Source organism: Hippocampus guttulatus, chromosome 18 (genome assembly GCF_054856545.1).
Source record: "Hippocampus guttulatus isolate MCC_2025c chromosome 18, RoL_Hgut_1.0, whole genome shotgun sequence".
NCBI classification, from domain to species: Eukaryota; Metazoa; Chordata; class Actinopteri; order Syngnathiformes; family Syngnathidae; genus Hippocampus; species Hippocampus guttulatus.
The window spans coordinates 294,844-318,760 of NC_141278.1; the positions used below are offsets into that span (position 1 = coordinate 294,844).

General features: G+C 54.1%; 3 protein-coding genes across 8 annotated transcripts in view; 2 read left to right on the plus strand and 1 right to left on the minus strand.

The window, feature by feature from the left end:
- The window catches only part of snx27a (sorting nexin 27a), a 35,785-nt gene extending 25,128 nt beyond the window's left edge, over positions 1-10,657 (plus strand). The window contains exons 4-15 of one of the 3 annotated variants that reach the window (XM_086137504.1): positions 900-1,125; positions 2,035-2,227; positions 2,303-2,367; positions 2,777-2,881; positions 2,955-3,033; positions 3,187-3,350; positions 3,458-3,547; positions 4,227-4,376; positions 4,879-5,007; positions 5,129-5,188; positions 5,368-5,416; positions 10,515-10,657. In XM_086137504.1, the coding sequence (XP_085993630.1) occupies positions 900-1,125; positions 2,035-2,227; positions 2,303-2,367; positions 2,777-2,881; positions 2,955-3,033; positions 3,187-3,350; positions 3,458-3,547; positions 4,227-4,376; positions 4,879-5,007; positions 5,129-5,188; positions 5,368-5,416; positions 10,515-10,597 (1,393 nt within the window). In that variant the 3' untranslated portion in view covers positions 10,598-10,657. Of the gene's footprint in view, positions 1-899; positions 1,126-2,034; positions 2,228-2,302; positions 2,368-2,713; positions 2,882-2,954; positions 3,034-3,186; positions 3,351-3,457; positions 3,548-4,226; positions 4,377-4,878; positions 5,008-5,128; positions 5,189-5,367; positions 5,417-6,025; positions 6,735-10,514 lie in introns of those variants that run through there. The other 2 variants (XM_086137503.1, XM_086137505.1) reach the window with 2 other exon arrangements.
- On the minus strand, positions 8,447-17,998 carry chrna11 (cholinergic receptor, nicotinic, alpha 11). 3 transcript variants are annotated; one of them, XM_086137499.1, is made up of 10 exons: positions 17,133-17,998; positions 16,542-16,681; positions 16,412-16,461; positions 16,183-16,308; positions 16,032-16,111; positions 13,743-13,910; positions 13,464-13,658; positions 13,107-13,193; positions 12,888-12,997; positions 8,447-11,469 (listed from the first exon to the last, which is right to left on the minus strand). In XM_086137499.1, exons 1-10 carry the CDS (start codon positions 17,524-17,526, stop codon positions 10,822-10,824), a joined length of 1,998 nt encoding a protein of 665 aa, XP_085993625.1. In that variant the 5' UTR covers positions 17,527-17,998; the 3' UTR covers positions 8,447-10,821. The 3 variants fall into 3 exon arrangements, with proteins under 3 accessions (XP_085993625.1, XP_085993624.1, XP_085993623.1); XM_086137498.1 differs by having other exon boundaries at positions 16,187-16,296; positions 16,417-16,461; positions 17,133-17,478; XM_086137497.1 differs by having other exon boundaries at positions 13,464-13,910; positions 16,187-16,296; positions 16,417-16,461; positions 17,133-17,502.
- Positions 15,990-23,800, plus strand: LOC147190413 (small conductance calcium-activated potassium channel protein 2-like). 2 transcript variants are annotated; one of them, XM_086137500.1, is made up of 10 exons: positions 15,990-16,140; positions 19,656-20,402; positions 20,643-20,738; positions 20,817-21,095; positions 21,883-22,004; positions 22,080-22,221; positions 22,287-22,397; positions 22,486-22,613; positions 22,762-22,840; positions 22,927-23,800. In XM_086137500.1, the coding sequence occupies exons 2-10, from the start codon at positions 19,665-19,667 to the stop codon at positions 23,149-23,151; spliced, it is 1,920 nt and encodes a 639-aa protein (XP_085993626.1). In that variant the 5' UTR covers positions 15,990-16,140; positions 19,656-19,664; the 3' UTR covers positions 23,152-23,800. The 2 variants fall into 2 exon arrangements, with proteins under 2 accessions (XP_085993626.1, XP_085993627.1); XM_086137501.1 differs by having other exon boundaries at positions 22,762-22,831.
- Positions 23,801-23,917: the final 117 nt, after the last annotated feature.

Sequence of the window (23,917 nt, forward strand, 5' to 3'; positions counted from 1 at the left end):
GATTTGTGTTTTGCCGTGTTGTTTGTCATTCGCTTATGAGCAGGATACAGCATTGTTATGGCAATACATGTGTCGAGTACATTAGTGTACCCTAGAGCAACTTACCCACATTTAAGGTAGCCGCAGATTTTATATGCACGCTCGACTTCCTGCGACGTTAACTTTGAGTGAGCAAGTCTCGTGAACACCGCATTTGATTTTCTTTAATAGACCCTAAGGAGGTACTGATAATCACGCGCTTTCCGTCCTCCCTCATGTCATGCTCATCAGAGAAAGGCTGCTGTTCACAGGTGTCGCGGAGACCCACTGCATGTAAAAAAATCAACGCCGACCATTTTTGATTCCGCGGTGTCGAATAAATCGCCATTTGGCACCTCGCGTACGCCTCGGCCCTCCTGCCGTTGTTCGTAGGAAGATTTACCCGAGACGCCCGATGCCCTCTGCCCTCTGCCAAGCCAATCGAGCAGGTGTGCGACGACACCATAAAGCAAGAGAGGCAGCTCGGTTATTTGTTTGTTACCCCAGTGACAACCGTGTACATCGGGGGTGTCCAAAGTGGGTCCTCGAGGGCCGCTGTCCGGCCCGTTTTCCAGCTCTCCCAGGAGCAACGCACCCGGCTCAAATAATCTGGATTGTTCTCATGCCGTCTCGGAGCCGGCTGATGATCTGATCGTTTGAATCAGGTGTGTTGCAGAAGGGTGGGATGGAAAACGGGCAGGACGTGCCTGGCGTACATGGTCACTGGGGAGCCATTTCAAAAGGAGTACTTTACACTCAAGCCTTTGATGAAAACAAAACCAAAAACACCGCAGTAAGACGCATTCGGCTCCAGAAATGCCTTCAGCCAGACGGCGTGTACTGTATTCGTGAGTTAACGCGGCGGTGTGTGTTTTGTCCAGCAACGGCGTGAGCGTGGAGGGCGCCACCCACAAGCAGGTGGTGGACCTGATTCGCGCCGGCGAGAAGGAGCTGGTCCTGGCCGTGCTGTCGGTCCCGCCGCAGGAGGTTGACGGCCTGGAGGGAGGCGAGGACATCCAGCCCAACTACGACTACAGCGACAAACAGGCCGTGCCCATCTCCATCCCCACGTACAAGCACGTGGAGCAGCACGCCGAGAGGTTTGTGGTGAGTACGTACCCCTTGTGGGGCGGGGGGGACGCCGTGCGCTCCGGCGGCACCCTACCTCAGAAGTACATCGAGTGAAGTGAAGTGAGCTAATTGCAAATCGCTTTGCAAGGGGAAATAGTAAAACAAGCTCAGACTGTTGCGGGTTTTTGGGGTCAATGTTTGGGTGGCGCTTCGGGGCGTGTTGCGTTCACCGCTAACGCAGCGCTTAACGCGACTCTTTGTTTCTGGCAATTTTGGCCAAGCTCAATAACTGATTAAATAAACCAGTCATCATTTGCCGGTGATTGATTATTGTTACCTAATAAATGGCAGTTGGAGAACTGTTGTATAAAAGGCAAGTCGAGCCAACTTTATTGATGTAGAGCATTTCATACGCAACGAAACAATGTGCTTCACGCAACCAGAAGGACATCTAAAGAGAGCAAATGTCGATCGCGAGGGTATCGATGGAAATGGGGGGGGGGGGGGGCGTGCGTCCGTGCGCGTGTTATGATTGTCATCTATTTTTGGGTCACTTTAGGCATCATATCAGTTTCATGTTCACAAAAAAGTACTTTGAGAAAACCGATATAAAACATGTAGGTCACCATTAACCCGAGGGGGCGCCTGACCTGCATCGCAGGAAGTTGACGGCGGTCAGCAGTTTGCGATCAGAGCTGTTGACATATATCCGTTTTGTTGTTGTTGTTGTTGTTTTTATTTAAATTATAATTCAAAGTTTGTTTGATCTGCAATTCACCGATGGCATTGTCAAAGTATGGGAATCTGGGGCACGGCGCACGCGAGCTACAGTCGTGATGTTTCTGCACATTTCTGGTCATTCTTGGAGAGATTTCATATTTTAGGTTATGACAAGTGCTAAGAAGGTGCAGGTTATGACATTGGCGTGCGATTGCCTCTTCTTAGGTATACAACGTGTACATGTCGGGCCGGCAGCTGTGCTCCAAGCGCTACCGAGAGTTTGCTATCCTCGGCCAGAACCTGAAGCGCGAGTTCTCCAACTTCAACTTCCCCAAGCTGCCCGGCAAGTGGCCCTTCTCGCTCTCCGAGCAGCAGCTGGACGCCCGCCGCCGCGGACTGGAGGAATACCTGGAGAGAGGTGCGCGCGTTGATGTTTTGAGGCCCCAAAGACCTTTATTTGATTATATTCTCTCCCTCCCCCCCATACATCTAGTTTGTTCTGTACGAGTGATCGGGGAGAGCGACATCATGCAGGAGTTTCTCTCGGAATCGGACGAGGTACGTGACTTGTTGTGTATTAAAATCCAGCAAAATCTGCGGCGTTGACACGAAATACCGCGCTCATTGGCTTTATTACGGGGTCGGCCGTGGCCGTTGCTCATCATCATCTCCGAGTGCGTTGCCGATGCGCCTTTATGGGAGCATATGCGTGCGCGTGCGCGTGCGGGTGGTTGGCCGCTTGCCAAGTAGATTTTCGGACACAAAGGCTCGGGGCCCCCTGTTTTGTTCCACGACTTACAACAAATCATGGTATTCATTATGTCATGAGCTGAAAGGAATCCGCACATTGCAGTCGACCTCATACAGGAAAAACCTGCCAAATGAATACGGTAGAGTATTACAGGGCCCTCGTCGACGTTCAGTGGGCACGCGACAAGCCGCGCTCGTCTTTCCTTTCGCCGCGCAGAACTACAACGGCGTGACGGACGTGGAGCTGCGCGTCGCGCTGCCCGACAAGACCGCCATTTCCGTCAGGGTGCGCAAGAACAGCACCACGGATCAAGTTTACCAGGTCGAGGGGACCCCGCCGCAAGCCCGTTTCCTCAATTTCCCCCCAAATCTTGATGTAGTTGTGCTTCCCGTAGGCGTTGGTGGTGAAGGTGGGGATGGACAGCATTATGGCCAGCTACTTTGCCCTGTTTGAGGTCATCAATCATACATTTGGTAAGAGCTGACTTGGATGGAGTTGTCACGTTAAGCGGTAGCCACAAAGGTGGCCCGAGCTTTCATAAATACATCCATCCTCGTGTGTGCATATATATCATTTTTTTCCCAATACAGTCACTATATGATATAGTTCTTGTCTTCCACCGCAAGTGCGAAAGCTGGCGCCCAACGAGTTCCCGCACAAGCTTTATGTACAGAACTACACGTCGGCCGTGCCCGCCACTTGCCTGGCGCTTCGCAAGTGGCTCTTCAGCTTCCAGGAGGAGGACCTGCTCCGAGACAACCCGCTGGCGCTGCACTACTGCTTTCACCAGGTAACGATTAGTCTCGTCAGACTCTGGTCTTTTTGCCAGCGGAGGAAGAAAAAAAAGTGTCTGGCGCCTGAATCGTTCTTCCTCCTCTCTTCGCCATTGCCATCCAGGCGCTGGATGATGTGAAGAAGGGATTCATAAAAACAGAGGACAATTCCTACCAGCTGCAGAAGCTGGCAGAGCAGCGCAAGATGGCCACGGTCAGTGCCACAGAACCATCTTTGTCCGGGCCGGGGGCTTGGGGCGGCGCGACTACACATACTAGAGCCATGACTGCAAGTTCACAAAGATGAACAGAAAGAGCATTTAGAATAACCCCCGGCGCGTCAGCAGTAGGCTTGAAACGGTGTCTCATTTCAGTCTCGCGGGCCCATGGTACGAATTTAAAAAAGATATATATGAATTTCAATTTGAAAAGGAAAATGCGGCTTCCTGGTGAATCGATTATTTTTGAAGTATTTATAATCAACGCAAATTTGAACCCCCGACCCCCCAAAAAAATTATTTTACACTGAACTAATCTATGTCTGAATATAAGTGCAAAAAAGTTTTCTACATCAAATAAAAACAGTAGGACAGTTGATGTCACAATTTTTCAGAAATGGTGTCACTGCTCCTCTGGGCTTTGTGAAGTAACATGAGTGGAAACCAGCCGTCGGCCATTCCGGTTAGCTTGACATCTGCCTCAGTAGCAAATGTGTAGCATTTTCTTTTTGGTTTCTCCTCATCAATTGCAGAAAGGGTCATTCTCGCGGCTGGTTGCAAACGTCCTCCTCAAAAAAAAAAGAATCATTTGACAACCCCCGATTTATAGTGACGGCTCGGAGCCGATAACGGAGATGTAATTTTGCGCACGTTTGTGTGCGTGTCGCCCGTCAGTACCTGAGCCAGCTGCGCACATGCGAGGGCTACAATGAGGTGGCTTTCCCCCACTGCTCCTGCGACTCCCGGAGGAAGGGCCACGTCGTCGCGGCCATCGGCATCCACCACTTCAAGTTGCACGCGTGCACCGAGGACGGCGCGCCGGAGGTGAGCGCGCGCCAGCTGCCGCCGTTCGCCAACAATCACCCAATGAGCGCATTCATCGATGATTACTCTTTGCCAATTTTCTGAGGTCTTGCGGACCAAACCGGTCACTGAATAATCATAAGTAGTTTGTTCATTTTCTGCACTGTCGACTTGTTGTTCTTGTTTTTTCTTAAATCCGATTCATCCGTTCATAATTGTCAGATGATCAGATAGTTTCAAATAATCACGGGTTGCGGCCCTAACATCGTAACGGCAAAACTCAAATGGTTGCTCATACGGTGCAGACTGTGGCGACGGATCGTCACTGCGCCGAGCTGATGGCAGGCGGAGAAACCGTGTGGGCACCGCGTTTAGTCAATGAAGTGGTTTTGCTTCATTTGAACTCCATTGTCTTGAGGAAAGAACACAAATGACGGTTCATTTGAGCGACTGAGCGCGGGCAATGCGACTGGCTATAAAAGTTCCCGGTGCCCCCCCCCCCCCCATTCCCGCTCCCTCTCAGAACCAGGTGATAGCCTTCGAGTGGGGCGAGATGCAGCGCTGGGACACGGACGAGGAGGGAATGGCCTTCTGCTTCGAGTACGCCCGAGGGGAGAAGAAGCCTCGCTGGGTCAAGATTTTCACTCCATATGTGAGTGGAGCCCCACCGATGCACCGGCTTGATCGGCCGGCAAACGGATGGGATCAAAGCGAAGAGAACAAAAAGCTCCCCGCGCTGACTTGCTTGTGTGTCCTTTGGTTTTGTGCGGCAGTTCAACTACATGCACGAGTGCTTCGAGCGGGTGTTTTGTGAGCTCAAGTGGAGGAAGCGGGTAGGGACCACTCCTTTCCTTTCCCGTTCTGGGGGGGTGGGGGGAAGCGCATGACTCCCGACTTCAAATGTCTAAAAATGGCTTATTCTTCACCTTATCTTTGGAAACACCCAGACAGAAAACGTCTGTGTCCGTGCGTGTGCGCGCGCTGAATTAATTGTAGTCGTCTTTTCTCTCAGGTTGAGGAAGAGGCTTCTGATAAAGACAACAAAAACTGCAGCAACAACGGTACGTGCAAAACGTGAACTGACAACATTCTTCGGAACTTGCGAGCCGATCCACGAGGGAAGGAATTTTTCAAGTGCCGCTCTTGCTTGAGAAAGCCTGAAAGGACAAGCTTAGTCGGCGGCGAGTTTCGCACGCCATATCCGACTCGCTGCCGGCCTCGTGATCACGATTCAGAAAGATTGCCGATGCCGCGTCACCGACTGTCATCTACTACACGGAATAGAATAGATGCTATGCTAAGTTGCCTAGCGGACGGTATTGCGAATAGCGAAGGCTCTCTTCGCTTGACGTCGACGTAAGCGCTGATGTTGCGACGCTTTGCGATGACATCACGACTCGGCTCTTTGCCGGCGGAAAACCAAACGCGTTCTTTGTAAGAGCTTGTTGAGCGCCAACCGAGCACCGAGTTTGTTTTGGGTGGGAAAAGGCCCATCGGTGGCCATTTGCGGCTTCGCTGATTTGGGGCTTCAAATAACGGCTCCTCTGGGATTGCGTTTGGGAAACGCGCGGCGACTCGCGTCCAATGCTCTAGGGGCCGCGCGAGGACGTCCCGGGCCTGACTGTATGCCGCCGGTGACATGTTCTTTCCTCCGTGGCTCTGTGTTGCAGAGTTTCTGTCGCCCCTGGAGACGCAGCGGAAGGGATGGCGCCACCTAGGGGGGGAGATTGCCACATCTTAAACGAACGCAACACCGCAAATCCGTCCCACATTCCACTTGCATCGTCACACCCACCCCGAGAGCGCGCCCGTCCACCACAGCAAGATTTGAGGGATGGGCGGAGGCGGGCCGCGCCCCCCCCCCCGACAAAGCTTAAAATGGGATCAAGCTTTTTTTTTCTTTTCGCAAGGGGAGGGAAGAGGAACACGTCACACACTAAGCCAGGGACACTTGGCGAGATGAGCGATGAAGGGCATTCGGCTTTCACCGAATTCCCGGATCTCCGTAGCGAGCGCCTGTGAGACGCTGCTCTCCCGTGTCGGTTCGGGGGGGCGACGGACAGAAGCGCATTCTGGAAATGGGACCGCCGGCGGCGGGATTACGTACTTGGCCTCCAGTGAGCCCGTGCGACTGACAGAGCGGGAAGCAAAAAGGAGGGAATTCTTTTTTTCTTTTCGTTTTAATTGCGAGACCGAAAGATGCAAAGTCCGACGCCAGACATGAACAAAGTTTTCTATCAGTGGGGTCTGGGTTTTTTGTTGTTGTTGTTGTTGTTGTTTTGTCAAAAAAAAACCACAGGTGAAACAACATGTAACTGTTCTAATTGTGTACATTTAACAAGCTGTTTTTGCTGATCAAATATAGATTAATAAGAGCTATCGTGATTGATTTATTGATTGAAAAGGAATTGTATGGAAAGCCATTAGAGCATTTATTCATTGTTCTCGATCATCATCGATGTCCTCAGTAAAATAATTCAGCGCACTACTGATGCCACCAACATCAGTATTTTTATTTTGAGTTGAGTTTTTCACGACGAGCAATAAGCACTTCATCATGACTTGTAAACGACTGTGCTGCACTCCTAACAGGAGTGGGCTCGCCAAGTTCACACACTAGTAGCCAATCGGGATCTACTAGAAGTGGTTGCAGTCATGACCTCGAAGGCCAAACGTGGCACAATAACCTGGAGAAAATAAACTTTTGCCAATTCGACACAGTCGTTCGACCGGTGCACTGAATTGTGTTACTAGTGAGGAGTATGGACTTGAATGATGTGGAACGACCGCTTTGCATAAAATTTTGCATTTTCTCTGTTTGCGGCCAAATCGGTGTCGGGGGTTCCCCGTGTCAAAGCCTGCAGTTCTCTTCATGAAGGAAAGGGGGCGGCAGATGCATAGTGCTTCGTCGTGTGTGTGTGTGTGTGTGTGTGGGGAGAACGCGATGCCTGGGGGGGCCCGTGTAGCTCAGCCGGCTAAGTCTCCCTCATTTGCAGGTGGCTCCATTAACCATGTCAGCAAGTTGCGTATGCGCGTGTCGAACGAAGCGAGCTCCGCGGCCGGCTGTCTCACTCGCATGCCGGCAGCTCTCCGAGCGGCGCTCGGTTGGGATGCTCTGCGCTTGCCGGGAATGGGGTCTACCTTAGGGAAAGTGCGAGGGAGGTATTTGAGCTCAAAAAGCCCGCCATTGGCGAACATCCCGTCACTTTGGCTCGAGAAGAATCAGAATCGGAATGGCCTTTATTGTCACTGGATAGAATACAACGAGGTTTGGGGATAGCAGCCAAGTACTGTGTACGCTTGGGTTTCTCTGTTAAACATCAGCGTTATAGATGCCACGTCTGCTCCGCGGGCGCTTATGGCCTCAGATAAGATCATCACGTTGGTTTATTTCCGGAAGGGCAAACGGCAGGCATTTATTTGAGTACAAGTAGAGGAAATACGGTCATTTAGAGGATGGATGAAGCATTTTCTCTCGTCCACTGCCCCCCCCCCCCCCTCCTTTTCGATCTGGAGACGGAGCGCGCTCGCTCGCCTGCACCGCCCGTCGTCCTCTTCCTCTTCAGGTTGCTCTGCTATCATTACGCTGCAATATGGTTGCCACGGCAGCAGCAGCTCCGCGCGACTGTTGGTTTTTCAGTCCTGGCAAATCGGCTAATTCCGCTCGTCATGGAGTCGAGGCCTGGACTTTGTGTGCGCGCGCGCTAGATGTACATATGCTGCCATCAGTGAGTTGAATGTCGCCTTGTTTGAGGCGACAAGAATCTTACGGATCCCGCTAGATGTTGTGTGCCACGAGCGGCAGAACATCGTGACAAATGAGGTCAAATAGAAGCGAACGCACAATTAGTCAAGACTATCCTTAAATAGATCCCTCATTGACAAGTTGGTGGTTAGCACATCTGCGTCGCTGTTTTGAGGGTCAAATCTTGAGGTTTTATGTTCAGGAGGCTCTTGAGAATGGGAGGACGGATAGCAAATGTACACAAACAACAATCGGCCGCTGAGCCCGAAGTGGCCTGCGTTGCTCACCAAATTCCTCGATGGGCAGAATTAACTCGGACGACATATTTCTCTCCGCCGAGTCCACCTTGGTTTTGTCCTTTCGATTTTATTTGAATGTTTACATTCACTTTGCCAGACAGTACATGTATATCGGTCACAGACCTCGCGCACGCACACACGCCTACACCTTCCCCAGAGCGGTTATTTTGAGGTTCTGTTCATCTCGTAGCGGCAGGCTTTGTTTGGTCTGTGACCGCGATTCATTTCACCATTGTTTGTTTTAATTCCTCTGCGCAAACCGGTCAGTTTTTCAATGGATGTAGCCTACGATCAGGCCGCGACCGACTGGAAAGAAGCGATTATTTAGGATGAGACGGTGATGTCTTTTGCGGATCTAAGTGCTGTTTTTTGTTGGGGGGTTTTCTATGATACTTTTGTGTGTTGGTGGAGGGGGGGGGGGCAGTCACGATGGATTATTGTGAATTGTGCTCTTAGAAGGAAGCACACGCCGAAGACAAATGAGCTCATTTCACGACTCGTAAGGCTATCAAGAGTTTGCTTTTATCTCGCAAAAGAAAAGTCAACAACGTCAAAATGGACAATTGTAGAGTAATAAATTATAACATGATTTTAAATAAAGTTACCGAATATATATTGCCCAATGTGCTGGTGATGGGTGTTTGTCGTCCTTGTACATTCGGCGGGATCTTAAATAAATTTACAATGTAAGTTTGTCATTTGTGTGTGCGTGCGTGATTTTAAAGTGGTCCCTGAATCAGAATCAGATTTATTGGCCAAGTATGTAAAAACGCACGAGGAATTTGCTTTCCCAGTTGCAACCCATCCAACAGAAAGGGATGCCTGTTTTTTTAAAAATCGACTGTATATAGTCCCCAATCATTCACTAGCACGCAAATGTATGAATTTTTTTCCAGAATGCCCCTCCGCAATTGCGTTTTTACAGCCTTAAAAGTTCAGTGCAAATACTTGACAACATTCAAAGCGCAAAAGAATATCCATTGACTTGCTCGAAAAAGTCGATTTTTATGTAGAATACTGCACATTTAAGCAGTCGAATTGGCTTTTCATTCTTCAGGGCTCTCACGTCGCTCACGAGAACACGTTTAGTTTGGTTTGGTTTGAATCCCCGTGATGCTCCTCTGACCATACCCTTTGAAATCTGGCCAAGCTCTTTCTCTGTAGAACCTATGAGACCAAATCCCAAAGGCATTCCATTTGCGCCCTCTCAGAGTTCACAGCCCACTGCCCTGAAATTTGCCCTTTCTGAGGCCCCCGGTATGTCTGTGGAAGGTTTCCTGGCACTCTGTGCTTCCAATACAATACATCTTTATTGACGACCGAAGCGCTTTATCAAACATTTAACATCGAATAATAGTTCTACAAGTGGTTTCCGCCTCCCGAAAAAAATCCCATTTCATGCCATCGCCGAGTGGAACTCGATTCTGATTTGAGTGGCAGTTTCCGTGCGTCTGCCCTAAATTGCCGACGCGGCGCTTTTGCTTCTTCCGCTTGGGTTCCGGCGCCGCTTTAATTCATTTTGCGGAGGCGCGTTAACTGCGGGGAGAATAAGGCCCTTGGAAATGTTAAGTGCCCGGGTCATCTTTTCAAAGCCGATTAGTTGCGCGTGAAGACGACGGGAGGACCTTTTAATTTGACGGCCATTAGACGCTGTGGTTTGAATAATGGATGAGCGCCACGTTCTCTTACAGTTTGCGCTGCCGAAAAACCCCCCCCCATATTAATTCATCTGCGTGTTCTTGTTTTTGTTCTCCGCCGAGCCCTTCATTGGAGCTTCCTTGCAAAATAGCCGCGGCGGAGCCATAACTGGCCAAAGTCTACCTGGCTTTCCCTTTTACACACAACCCAGTGAACCTGAATGTATCCTGCGAGTTAGCCTTAACACTCGTTGAGCCACTTCCACACAGGTTACCCACAACCCGTATAAGAATACCCGCCTGCACCTTTCACACGGAATCGCAAAATACACTTCAGTCTAATCACTGTACATCATTGCCACGCTTCCACGTTGAAATTCCAAGGAATAAAGGTGGGAAAATGACAACGAGGATTCTTCTTATATCTTTTAAAACGACGTAACGGTGCTCCCGTAACCTGCTCTTGCTTTTTACACAGGTGGGGGGAAAAGGAGCCGCATGGGATCCACAGGCGGGCTGCCTTTTGCACAGAGTCCAGCAAAGTGTTTCAGCCTGCTCTGACTTCATGCTATTCCACTTCACGCGGACGGCGTCCCGCCTCTGTAACAGCGCCGATCTCTTCCGAAAGCTTTCCGTTTTCGTCACGGAGTTCAGTCGGTCTCGTGCAAAGAAATGCCCACGTTTTCCCTCGTCTCCCGCTCCAGAGCCCGCCCGCCGATGTGGACCCCGAGCCCGCTCGATACCCTAACTCCCCCTCATCCGGTTCGCTCCCCCTTCGCGGCTTTTCAGACAAAGTCTTTGGAAACGGCATCGGCAAAGTTGGGCGCCGACAGGAGGATGGAGATGGTGCAGATGATGTTGAAGACGCTGAAGGCGACCAGGCACAGGCGGTCGATGACGGCGGCCGCAAACTTCCATTGGTCGGCCGCGCACTCGGCCCGGTCCCGCCGGCGGAACCGATCCGCCGCGTAGCGTACCTCCTCCAGGATGGCCTGAAGCAGCGGGTCCCCGCGGCCCGGGGCCCGGCACGGTCCGCCGGCCACGCCCGCTCCAAAGCCGGCGCCGGGGCACTCGACCCCGTCCGGCTTGCGGGCGGGAGGCGGCGGGGAGCCGCAGAGGCGCGGGGGCGGGCTGCGGGGCCCCGCGGGGATGCTACCGCACCTCTGGGCGGCGTCGCACAACAGCGCGGGCTCCTCCGTCCCCTGGAAGTAGAGCGGGTTCCCGTTGTTGTTGGCGCCGCATTGCACGTGGAGGTGGGCCGGATTCTGCGGGTGCGGGGCCGGGTCGCCGTGGTTGGGGATGCTCCCGCTGTGGGAGCCCGAGGAGCAGCGGCGTAGGTGGGTGGCGCAGGGGGGCCTCCGGGGCTTTTCTGCCTCACCGGGCCGCTTCATCCGCAGGAACCAGGCCACCCATTGGAGAAGGACCAGCTTCACCTGGACACAGAAGGACCCTTCATCAGAATGACGGAGCTAAGTGCTTCCCCGTCTGCCAAAAAGTCGTTGATCTATGGCCTCGATCGGCAAATTGGTGCCGTTGTTCAATGCGGCTTCTTTCGCCTTAGACGGCCGGCCAAAATAAAAGCTCTCCCCTCCCGTGAACACTTTGAGACAGCGATTGATGCCTTTGGCACATCCCGGCTGGATGACTGCAATGCCCTTGACTTTGGAGTCGGCCAGTCCTCCATGAAGCGCTTCCAGCTGCTCCAGAATGCCGCCGCTGGCCTCTCGACTGCTACTCGTAAGAGGGAGCGCACCAGTACTACTCTGGCATCCCTTCACTGGCTCCCCATACATTTTCAAGATGCTCTTTATTTGTTTTCAAATCTCGAAATGACCTGGCGCCACCATACCTCTCTGAGCTCATCCGCCCCGACACGACGCACCCGCCGGCGCCTCGGGTCTGCGGACCGGACATGATTAGAAGTACCAAGAACTAAACTGAGGCTCAGAGGGGATGGAGCCTTTTCTGTCGCCGGTCCCTCTCTCTGGAATGAGCTCCCACCGAACGTCGGGCGAGCCTCCTCAAAACTCACTTGTATTCTTTGGCTGCTCCCCGGCGGGCACCGGGAGGATGCTCGCTAAGCTAACGGCTATGACGGACAGAGCCTCCCGCCCGCTCCGGGCCACCCTGACGGCACCGGGCGGCGCCTTCGGCCAGGGACCGATCCACCCGCGCCGCAAGGAGGAGAGGTACCGCCGCTCGTTATTGAATAGACGGTCCTGAAAACCGGGACTCGGCCGTATTTCTTTACAGTCCTGTATATACTTTTCCCTTTCATAATTTTGCTGCTATAAATTTCTCCGCGGTGAGACGAATCACGGTTTTCTTCTCTTAAATCGGGAGAATACATCTCTGTGTTTCGCGTTTATTATCTGACGATGAATTGACGCAGTTCCGACTTTTTGGCTACCTTTCGATCGGCAACGGCGCAAAGTCGACGCAGAGCCGGAGTCATCCGCGAGGGCGACGCCGCTTCCCCCAAAGTGCCGCGCGGACGCTACGTCGAAAACGACGCAGGTTTTCGGATGGCGACCGCATCCGTCCGGAAACGCCCGGATGTCCCGATGCGCTACTTTCAGTGTCGGAGCCATTCGCGCTCAGATTGGGACATGAAGTCGAGCTGCGGCGCCGAGCGAGGGGAGGGAAACCGCCACGAGAGCGATGCGGTCTAAAAGGCATCCGGGCACGGCCTACGTTCAACCGGGCAGAGTGACGGCGCCCAAGACGAGTCGCTCGCTTGCGCGGGGAGTCGGCGGGGGAGCAGAGAAAAAGAAGTCGAAGCTAAAGACGGATCAAGACGGGGATGAAAGGAGGGCCGCGCCGCGCGGGAGTAGCCCGGCGGCAGCCTCACCCATTTGGGCATGTTCCCTCCGTTGGGATCGTGGTGGTGGTACCGCAGGACCACCACGGTGGCGATGACGGACATGCCCACGATGATCATGATGCTGGCAAAGTACTGACCTGGAAGAGGAGAGAACAGGATTACATTGAATTCCAAAGTAGCCGCGACCAAAGCTCCCGCCAGAAACACGGCGGCGGATCCGCTCGCTTCGGACGAACAAAGGCGTACCTATGAGCGGCACCGAGTCGGACGTGGCCGGCGTGATCTCGGCCACCAGCAACATGAAGACGGTCAGCGACAGCAAGACGGTGATGCCTTGAAAACCAAAAAAAAAACTCATCTTGAATCGATCCCGTGCAGAAAGTCAACATGGATCCCGCGGCCGTTTTGGCCGTTTGTTTTGGACTTTTTTACGTCCGTTTTATTTGTTATCTATATCGTTCCGTTTCTTTTTTGTATCCGCAAAGCTTTTTCATTTGTCATTCGTCATGCGAAAGTCTTTCGTTTCTCCTTATTCTGAAAGAGAGGGCCGTCCGTCGGATCCGTACTTTTTAATTCTTGGTCCGTTTGGATCGTTTTGCTCACCCAGAGAGATCTTCTCCCCGGAGTCTGCGGGCAGCGCAAAGATGAGAAGCGTCATGGAGGACATCAGCATGCAGGGGATGAGCAGGTTGAGGGCGTAGTAGAGCGTCCTTCGCCGTACGGTCACCACGAAGGTCACGTCCGGGTACGGCTCCTTACAGCAATCGTAGAAAACCTCGTTCCGGGCGCCGGGCACCCCTACCCCATCAAAATCTCGGCTTGGGTACGGCGGCGGGCGGCGGGGGAGCTTGCGATAACCTTGCGCCCGTGTCGAAGGCTGACCTATGAGGTCCCACTCGCCGTTGGGCACGTAGCCCGAGATGTCGGCCTCGTTCATCCGCAGGTCCAGCAGCCGGCCGTCGTGCGTCCACGAGCCGAACTTGAGGACGCACTTCTGGACGTCGAAAGGGAACCAGCGCACATCCACGCCGCACGTGCTCATGAAGATGCCTGTGAGGACGCGCGCGATCGGACCACCCGCCCCGGCACGTAAGTGGCGTCGCGTGGATTTTGTTTTCCTTTTCAGGAAAAAAATTCATCGATCGTGATAATAGTCCTAAATGACAGCGGTACGTAATCTTTTAAAGATACAGCGTGTAGAATTTAGCTCGTCCAGTAGAGCAAGCACCGCTGCTAAAATCATCCGTCGTTGAAGCGGAACCTAACGAGGGAACCAAGCAAAAACCGCCGCTTGTGTGACAATATTCTTTCGACCCCAACCACGTTCTAGTTTTAAAAAACACCATTTTCTGTTTTTTAGTTATTTGAATCATTTTTTTCTGAATTGTATGTGACAAAATTGTCTAAAACTTTTACGGGGGGTGAAAAATAGAACAACGGAAGAAAAGAAAAAGTCCAAATTATACTGGGGGGGGGGGCGGGAATGGTAAAACAAAACTAAAGGTATGTTATTAGGAGAGTAATAGTGCAGTATGAAAAAAAAAAAAATTAAAAATTGGTTGAAAAAGTCCTGCCATGAACAGTGAACATTTGCGAGTCGGTAACGCCTGCCCGAAATGGTGTACACTGTCCTGCACCTACCGAAGCGCCACACAAAAAAAAATAAAAATAAAAAGCCAATAGTTGAGTGATAGGTTCCAAAATGTTTCTTTTTTTTTTGCGGACGTCGTTGGACAGTGCCCCTAATGTCATGTCCGGCGGGGCTATCATATTACATGGCTTGGTTGTTGGCGGCGTGCCTCGCGTCTCCTCCGCTCGCCTCCCGCAAGATAACCATCTGCTAACAACCTCACAAACAAGACTCGCCGGCTCCTTCTCGCTCTCGCTCTCGCTCCACACCGCCCCAAAAATCAACGGCCATCATTTTCAGGAGCCTCTTTCTCAGCGAGGTGACATTTGCAGGCCCGCGCTCGCAAATGTCGCCGCTTTTCCACATTTCCAGATCAAGTCTCCGCCAAAGTGTCGCAGAAAACTTCTTAAGATCTTTGGATGCGCCGCAATTTCAAACGTGCTTCTTTACGCGACCGCAGACTGGCAGCGAGGCCTCGACTTGCGTTTCATGCAAGTCACGCTTGACGTTCTCCCGCATATGGATTTGTTTGCGCGGCGCCGGCGGTCGACCGGTTAGCGCTGGGGCCTTCCCGTGACGTTGCTTGGCGGGCTAACGGGAGCCTCTAAGTTGGTGCGCGTCACGTTTGGCTTTGCGACCGACGGGTGGCACCGCGGGGCTTTTCCCCGCAGCTGCCCACCTGTCCGTCGCGAGCTAATTGGTGGCTTGAAAAGGACGCCCGGCCCGAGCGCTCGGGTCATCGTTTGCTCTCGGCTCCCGTCGTCTTTGTTTGTTGCCGACCGTCGGTCTGCTGCCGTCGGGTTTGTTTCGGTCGCGGTTCCGTTTTAGCTTCGGTTGTGATTTTTGTTTGCTACTTTGGATTGCGTTTTCTCCGTTTCGATACACTTCTTCGAGTACGAGCCCACCACCACGCGCCGCGAGCGCGAGCGCGGATGGTCGTCGGTCTCGGCCGGCGACCGGTTCGGGACGTCCCCCGCCAAGCGCCCGAAGACGGCCGGCATGGGCTCCGCCGCGCCCGCGACCCTGGCGGGGAGAAAGAAGCGCCTTGGAAAATGGACGGATGAATTGCGATCGGATTGAAACAAGCGCCTCATTCCGCCGACATCCCCTCCCCTACTTCTTCCTGATCCTAATCTCGGCGGCGAGCTATTTACACGCCGCAGAGCGCTATTAATAAACATGGCACAGAGGGCAAAGCGGCGGCGTGCGCCCGCAGTGCGCGATTTTCACTTTTGAAACATCCCGGCCGGTCTGCCTGCCAGCTGGGCACAAGGGGGGGGGCCTTCTGCGCTTTGGGCTTAAACGGGAAGCGTGTGGAAATTGAGACTTTGATATTACAATTTTATGGACACGACAGTTGAATAAAAATATCAACACCAGCACTTTTTTACTTTTTTAAAACGATATTCGCCGACTGAGAATAGAGAAAAAAAAAAGTTGTGATTTCACCAAAGTCAATTTGTTGTGACGTCTTTCTCCCTTTTGCTGCTATTTTCAGTCTCGCCGCGATGCTTTTGGGTCCACGCGTGTGAGCGACTCACCCGGAGGCAAATATTCAGCATAGCCGCTGGAGTTGACCAGAACGTTGGTCTTAAAGGTGGAGTCAAAGTCGCCGTCGGCGCTGAGGAAGCCACGGCCCAATGAGAACGTGTGAGTAGACGACGCGTCCGCGTGCGCGCGCGCGTTTGATGCTCACCTGTTGTACAGCAAAATATCTGGCGTCCAAATTTGGTCGGTGGTGAAGCGAAGGTTTTTAACTCCGGGATGCTCGCTCTGGTTCCACTGGAGGTAGTGGTCGAACCAGCTCTTGACACACACACGCACGCATGCATGTCATGGGCTTTCTAACTCAGTGTAGTATCCCCCCCCCCCCCCCCCCCAACAAATTGCATTCGAATGAAGGTAAAGGCTGTTTGTTTCACTTGCCATGCGCAGCCACATGTTGGAGGTCAGCACCTGGTTCTTCTCATCCTGCCGGCCAAAAGCAAGCGCAAGCGCCCCGTGAGCATTTTTAAGGCCAAACTTGGCCACCGGGGCGGCCGCACACCCACCACGTCCACGATCTGGATCAAACTGAGCGAGAAGGTGACGGTGAGCGGGTGCGAGTCATTCCCGACGGGGCGCTCCATGCGGTTGTAGTCCTTCAGCAGGCTCTTCAGCAGATTTCTCTGGTGAGGACCCCCCGAAGACACTGCAAAAGGATTCCATACGATCGAATGAAACGTCCCGTTTTCTTCCTCGCTTCGGCTTTACAGACGGCGCATCCGCGCGTGCGTTAGTTGCGTTTGTTTTCAATCACAATATCTCCGTCATCTGGCTCGGGGCCGCTTTGCGGCCACGACAAACGCACACGTGAGATGCCGTCAAGTTCGGCCGGCTCGGCCGCGGCAGCGACACGTCGGACGCGCGCTTAGGCAAACGCGAGGGATGCGGCGAGATGAAAGAGTGGCGAGCCACACGTGCGATGCCATTGATCCGCACCCCCCGCTTCAGTTTGCTTATGAGTCGCACGAGAAGACGACGCGCCTCGCCGCGTCGTTTCCCACTCTGGCCGAGAGTAAGCGGAGCGAACGGCATCCCGCCCCTTTGGCTCTTCCCCCCTTCCATTGCGCTTCCGATCCAGAATATCATCGAGAGCTCACCGCGGATCAACGCCGAGATCCCCGAGACGAGCAGAGCCGCCGAACGCCACATCCCGCTCGACGGAGGAGGGTGAGGAGGAGAAGAGTGGCAGCAGACAGACGGGAAGGCAAGAATGAGGAGGAGGAGGAGGAGGAAGGAAGGAAGGAAGGAAAGCCAGCGAGGCGGGGATGGAGCAGACTGAGAGGAAGAGGTGGGACTCAAAGGGAGAGCACGCTGCAACACAAACCACCAACAAACTCGAAGGAAGCCATCGGCACTCGGGGAGGGGGGGCGGGGGCTTGATGGCAGACCAGACAAAATGAAGACTGGCGGCACAGCGCGCACGCAAAGGAGAGGAGACCCGCTAAAAGCGACGGCTTTTGGAGCGCTCGCCGGCAACGGGCTCGAACGCATTCACGGGCTGGCAGGATGTTTGGAAGAAAACTAACATCGACTCGTCTCATAAGATCGCTTGGCCCAATAAGAAGCCGCTGTCAATGCCAGCTTTTTCCAAAAACTGACCGTTGGCTACCTAAGCCAACTAAAGAGTTAGCGACGGCTCATTTTGCCAGAGCAAGTCATCCATCCACCCGTTTGCCCATCCCTCTATTCCAGTCGTCTTCGGGCCGCAGGCGGGGGACCGCTTGCCCCGCCTGTTTTTGAAATGGGGGAGCAAACCGGAGTACCCGCAGAAAACCCACGCAGGCGCGTGCGAACTCTATAAAGGAAACCCGGGGCCCGATTCCAGCCCGCGACCTCATGCCGACCGCTGCGTAGCGTCCCGCTCGTTGGACATCATGTCAAGTGGATGAGTCTGTGCCAACTTTTCAGGCCCAATTTTGGTTGCCGTCCCCAAGCTGCTTAGTCGGACTCATCCAAGCATGCCAAGCATGTCGTTTTATGGCCATACGGCTCCCTTCTGTCTCTCTCCCTCTCGCCCTACCTTTAATACACTTTGCCTTCTGATTAGATAATACCGTTCTTTATCCTGCTACTCGCCCCCCGCCCCCTATTATCTGCAGGTCCATCTGTCAGGCGGATTTGGATAAATAACCCAAGGGGATGTCATTGTTATGACTTTTGCGCTTAACGTTCCACCTGTTCGCCGAAGGAGTTTGATATTTCATAAGCTCCTAAGTATGCCGTCTCTCTTGATTAAAGTTTAATCTCATAACTCTTATTATCATCAGAAACATTTCGGCGTCCCGCCTGCCCCCCCCCCCCCACCACCCCAAAACATACTCTATTAAGTTAGTCCATCTGTATGAGTCGGAACAGCCTACGAATGTCTTTGGGGTTCAAAATGGCACCCTTCCTAAATTTGGGGCGTGGCTTTCTGAGGCTTTTTTGTGGGTCTTCAAAAAAGCCTCCCGAATTTCATGGCGTGAAATGCAACCGGCTTTAAGGGCTGAATGAGTGGCCCCCAAGATTGGTCAGCGCGGCCCTAAAATGGCAGACTTGCGCCGCGTTTCCGGGCATGGCTTCTTCAGACTTTTTGGCGGGTCTCCCGCACATGCCGGCCAACGTCGCGTTGCTCAGTCAAACTGGCCTTTTAATAAAGAAACGACGCCGTCTCAATCGGGCCTTAAACGGTGATGTGATTTTTGGCGACGCGCACGCACGTCCGCCCGCAAGGCGCGGACGGATGATTGTTTGCCTCCGCGACATCTGCGAGTTGAGCCTGCACTCGCGCTAAGCCCGGCCGGCTTTAACGAAGACGTCCCGATGGCGGGACCGCGGCCAGGCGAGGGAATAAATGCATGGGGCATGTCGCGGATAGAAGTGCGCGCGTGGTCATTGGTCGCACGTCAGCGTGATATACGCGAGAGGTTGGTAACCTCCTGTGCAATCGAAGGGAGGAGCTCGCTCGTGAGCGGGCTGCTCATGGACCGGCCCGCTTTGTTCCAGGGAGCGTGTCCACGGTTCTTGAATTTGATGATCTGATGACATCACGCCACTAATGCGCATTGCACTCAATCCTTTTTCTTTTCCGAGTATACGTCGATTCATCTTGACCTTCTTGTTTGCCTAAAGGAAGGACGTGCAACAGGACGAGCGTTTTTTGTTTTTACATTCCAGAGGCAGTAGGACTTTTTCCAAATTTGAAGAAATAGCGAATCTCGAGCTCGCTTCTCGAAAAGGTAAAGTATTCACAAACTCGTCGTGTTGTCCGTCGGACAAATTGGATGCGGGATAGTTTCCGAGCCGTCACGTCATGACTGACAAACGGCAAACTGCGGGAATCTTTCTGAAAACGTATACGAAGGGCATGAAAAGAGCTTGCATCGGGCCTCGGGACTCCATCTGATGGAGGTCGAGCAGAATCCTCGCTTCTGTCGGTCAGTCGTCACACGGGTCTCCGTTCGTTGGGGAAAATGTCGGAAATGGTTGACACCTTTGAAACAATGAGATGAGGATCCCTTTTTTTTTTTAATGTGCGAGTTCTTGAAGAGCGATGGCAACGTATCCTATTTAGCGACTGGAAACGGGTGCAAGCGGGCGCTCTTCTTTCTAACGCGTCCTCCCTCTCTCCCCTTCTCCAGCCGCTCACCATGGAGCGCTCCTCCTCCACCTCCGCGGTCAACATTTCCCCGCTGGACGAGAGCGAGGCGGAGGAGCGGCGTTCCCTGCTGCCCGCCGCCGGGACGCTCTCACCCCGCCGGGCCCGCCCCCCCCGGTGCGGGCCGCACCCGGCCGTCCAGAGGTGCGCGGGCCGCGCCGCGTGGCCGGACCGCGCCCGGGCCACGGCCGCCGCGCCTTTGTACGACGGCCACCCGCGCGCCCCAGCCTCGCCGGGCTCCCCCGAGCCCGTCAAATGCGAGGAGAAGCAACGCCGGAGTCGTTGCGGGAAGGAGCGGAGACAAAAGAGCGCGGGAGCTTCCGGGCTGCGGGAGAAGTGCTGCGCTTTTCATGACGGCGCCCCCGCCCAAAGCTCCGGGAGGCCCCCGGGCCCGAGTCCGGAGAGGCGGGCTCCTCCCTCCTTGGAGATGAGGCGCAGCCTCCCGGAGATTCGGATCGGCGGCGGGGACGACGAGGCGCCCCGGCCCGGCCGAGAGTCGCCGCCGCGGCCGCCGGATGGGGAGCGCGCTCTCAACTCCGGCCCCGAGCGCGAAGCCCAGGCCGAGGACCGGCGCTACTGGAAGACGCACGGCATCGGGTGGCGGCTGGTGCGCAGGAGGGCGCTCTTCCTGCGCAGGCGGCGGCTCAACGACTGCGCGCTCGCCGTGGGCATGTTCGGCGTGGTCGCGATGGTCATGGAGACGGAACTCTCGTGGAGCGTCTACAGCAAGGTCCGGCGTACTCGGCGCGGCTTTTCTTTGGCACGATGTGGCGCCTGCCGCTCTCGTATTGGGGGGTGGCATCTTTTTCGAACGGATGATCCCACCGGCCAGTTGAGTCGTCGTCGTCGTGGCGTTTTCCTTGACTAAATCGATTTCTGTTCAGAATCAGAATCAGATGGAGGATCGGTGCGACGAGTCCGCGGCCTTGCCTTGCCTTGACCCGTGCTATTGTGCGCGTCGCTCCCGCAGAGTTCCGGCTACTCGCTCTCGCTCAAATCCGTCATCAGCCTGTCCACCGTCGTCCTGCTGGGCCTCATCGTCGCCTATCACCGCTGCGAGATGCAGGTGAGCTCGCAAACGAGACCTCCGATCGGCACGCGCGCGAGCTTCGCCCGGCGCCTTTTGACGATCCGGCGACGGCAGTTGTACGTCCACGACAGCGGCGCGGAGGACTGGCGCATCGCCGTGACGACGGAGCGCCTGGCCCTGATCGCGCTGGAGCTGGCGGCGGCGGCCATCCATCCGTATCCGGCGGGCCTGCCGGCCTACTTCCGGCGGCGGGCGGCGCCGTCCGAGACGGAGCTGGAGATCGCGCTGGCGCTGCCCATGTTCCTGCGGCTCTACCTGCTGGGCCGCGCCACGATGCTGCACAGCAGGCTCTTCACCGATACGGCGTCGCGGAGCATCGGGGCGCTCAACAAGGTACCCCGGGCGGCGGCCGTCAAACGTTTCCGACAAGTCTCGCCCCATCAAAAATGCATCCGAGTAGCACCGGCGTTGAAATGACAACGGGCCCGAGTTTTGAGCTAGACTTTGGCTCTTACGTAATGGTACAAATAGGGCGGATGTAGGATCGCGCGGTTCCATCTGATACAATCCGGTATGCCGAGGTAGCGTGTGCTTTGACATCATACACTTTGTTTTGATTCGGTATCGCTGACTAGTTTGGGACGACGTAATACACTTTGACGTGCTACGAGGCGGTTGCGCGCGGCGCCATCGGCTTTGGCGTACCGTTTTCTCGTCGCGCGGTATGCTAACGGTTGCGATATAGTATCGTAGCGTTTGGCCCGGCGCAGTTTGGTCAGGCAAATTGGCACGGTCCGATCGTTTGGGATGGTCAAGGTAGAGTTTGCGGATTGTTTTGACAAGGTCCGGTTGGTTCCGGCGCGGGACAATCCGGCATGACGTCAAATGGAACATTCGGGCTCCGTGCGCTACGGTTCCAATTTGGAGTGGCGCGGTCTTGTACGGTTTGCTTTGGTACGTGGTCGGCTGCAGACGCTATTCCAGTCAAATTCCACCCCTCCGAATTCCTTCGGCAGTGCTGCCGTTTTGGTCGGCAACGGAGAGGCAATGTGTGAAAAGCCAGCAAAGTCGCTCCCCGGGTCTTTCTCGTGTCATTTAAGAGGCGCGACCTTTGTCTAGCTCAACCTTCGATCCGCTCCAGACAACCGCGTGGCATAATCCTAATGTGAACGCTCGTCAGATCCACTTCAACGCGCGCTTCGTGGGCAAGACCCTGATGACCACCTACCCCGGCACCGTGCTGATGATCTTCAGCGTCTCCCTGTGGATCCTGGCGGCCTGGGGGCTGCACGTATGCGAGAGGTCACTGCCGCCACGTTTTGAAGTGGCGCTCGAGTGAATTATGATTGAGGGATTTCAACCAAGCATATTTTTCAGACACCACAACTACAAGGACCTAAGCAGTAACTACATGGAGGCCCTGTGGATGGTGTCGGTCACCTTCCTGTCCATCGGCTACGGGGACGTGGTGCCTCACACCTACTGTGGACGCAGCATCTGCCTCCTCACCGGAATCATGGTGAGAAGACGGGGGGGGGGGGGGGGGGGGGGGAGAGATGAATGTTTGAAAACGTCCGCCCGCAGGGGGCCGGCTGCACCGTCCTGGTGGTCGCGGTGGTGGCCAGGAAGCTGGAGCTGACGCGGGCCGAGAAGCACGTTCACAACTTCATGATTGACTCGCACATTTCCAAAAGGGTTTGCTGGCCGTTTTCACGCCGCATAGTGCTGTACGCTCTCTTCCGGCGAGTACGAAACCGTCACGTGGATGTTTCTGTCGGTCTAGATGAAGATCGCGGCCGCAAACGTGCTGAGGGAGACTTGGTTGATCTACAAGCACACCAAACTCTCGAGGGAGAAACACCACACCATGGTCCGCACGCACCAACGCAAACTGATGCTCGCCATCCACCAGTAAGACTTCGGCAAAATCATTCTTGTCCTCTTGCGTCCGTGCAATCGGATACGTGATCTCGGTAACCGCGACCAAAGATGAACGGGTGCCACTTTGGAGGTCAACATTTCAATGGTAAAAGCGCACGTCGCTGTGCGCACCGTCCAGGCTCCGGCGCGTCAAGATGGACAAGCGCATCCTGGCGGACCAAGGCAGCACGCTGGTGGACCTCTGCAAGGTGAGAGAGGCAAGTGCTCTCACTGCTTTGCGAATCTCAAGCCGAGCGCCAACGCACCCTTGTTGTGACGTGTGTCTGCTCTGGGACCGCCGCAGTTGCAAACCGCGCTGTCCGACGTGCTGGCGGAGGTGCGGGGCTGCCGGGCCGAGTTGGACGCTCACGTCCGCGGCTCGGAGAAGCACGTGGAGGAGCTGCGCGAGGGCTTCCGAGGCCTCATGCCGCTGCTGACCAGCACCTTGTCCATGCAGAACTCCTCCATACGCCACCTGCTACGCGAGAGGGAGAAGGTCGACGCCGCCGGAAGGCGGGAGGACAGGTAGAGCCCAAACTGGCTGTCTGACACCCCCTTGACGGAATAGGAAAATACCGCTCGTAAAAGTGGACTTGAACCAAAACGCTTGCGAAAAAGTTCACGTTCCAAACGTGTTGTTCTTTTGTAGGTCACATCGTTGGTGGAGGGTAGTTCGCAAATGTACATTTGAAAAATTGAAATTCATGTAGGTTTTGGGGGGGTTGCTATTTTGTGTGATCGGTCCCCCCAGCAATCGACGTGAGCCGTTGCCTCGGGACTCGGGTTCCTCGAGAGCCACATCCTGCCTGTTTTCGAGCTCTCCTGAATCCAACACACCCGATTCAATTGATCATGATCGTTTCAGGCTTCTTCATCGCTTGCTGATGAACCGATCCTTTGAATCAGGTGCGTCGGTGTAGGGGAGGGATCGAAAACGGGCAAGATATGGCTACCGAGGAGAAGCTTAGTAACGTAAGGCGTATTTGATTCCCGAAGCAAGGACTTTTTACTTTGTTGTAGTTTTAGTTTTATGCGGTGGCTTACTTAAGAGCAGGCGTTTATGAATTGAGTGCAATGCGTTCATTTCTGGTTCCGGGTTAAAGCCGATGATTTTTATTGAGGGTATTCTTTTGGGGAAAAAAATTGAACCTTGGAATTAAATAAAACGTACTACAATTGCTTTGTTTACCGTTCATATTTTACTCGCTTCTAAGCACAATTGAATCTGTATTCGGAACTTACTGAGAAACAACTTTGAGGATAGACCTGCTTTAATTTTCCAAATATTTTTTGGG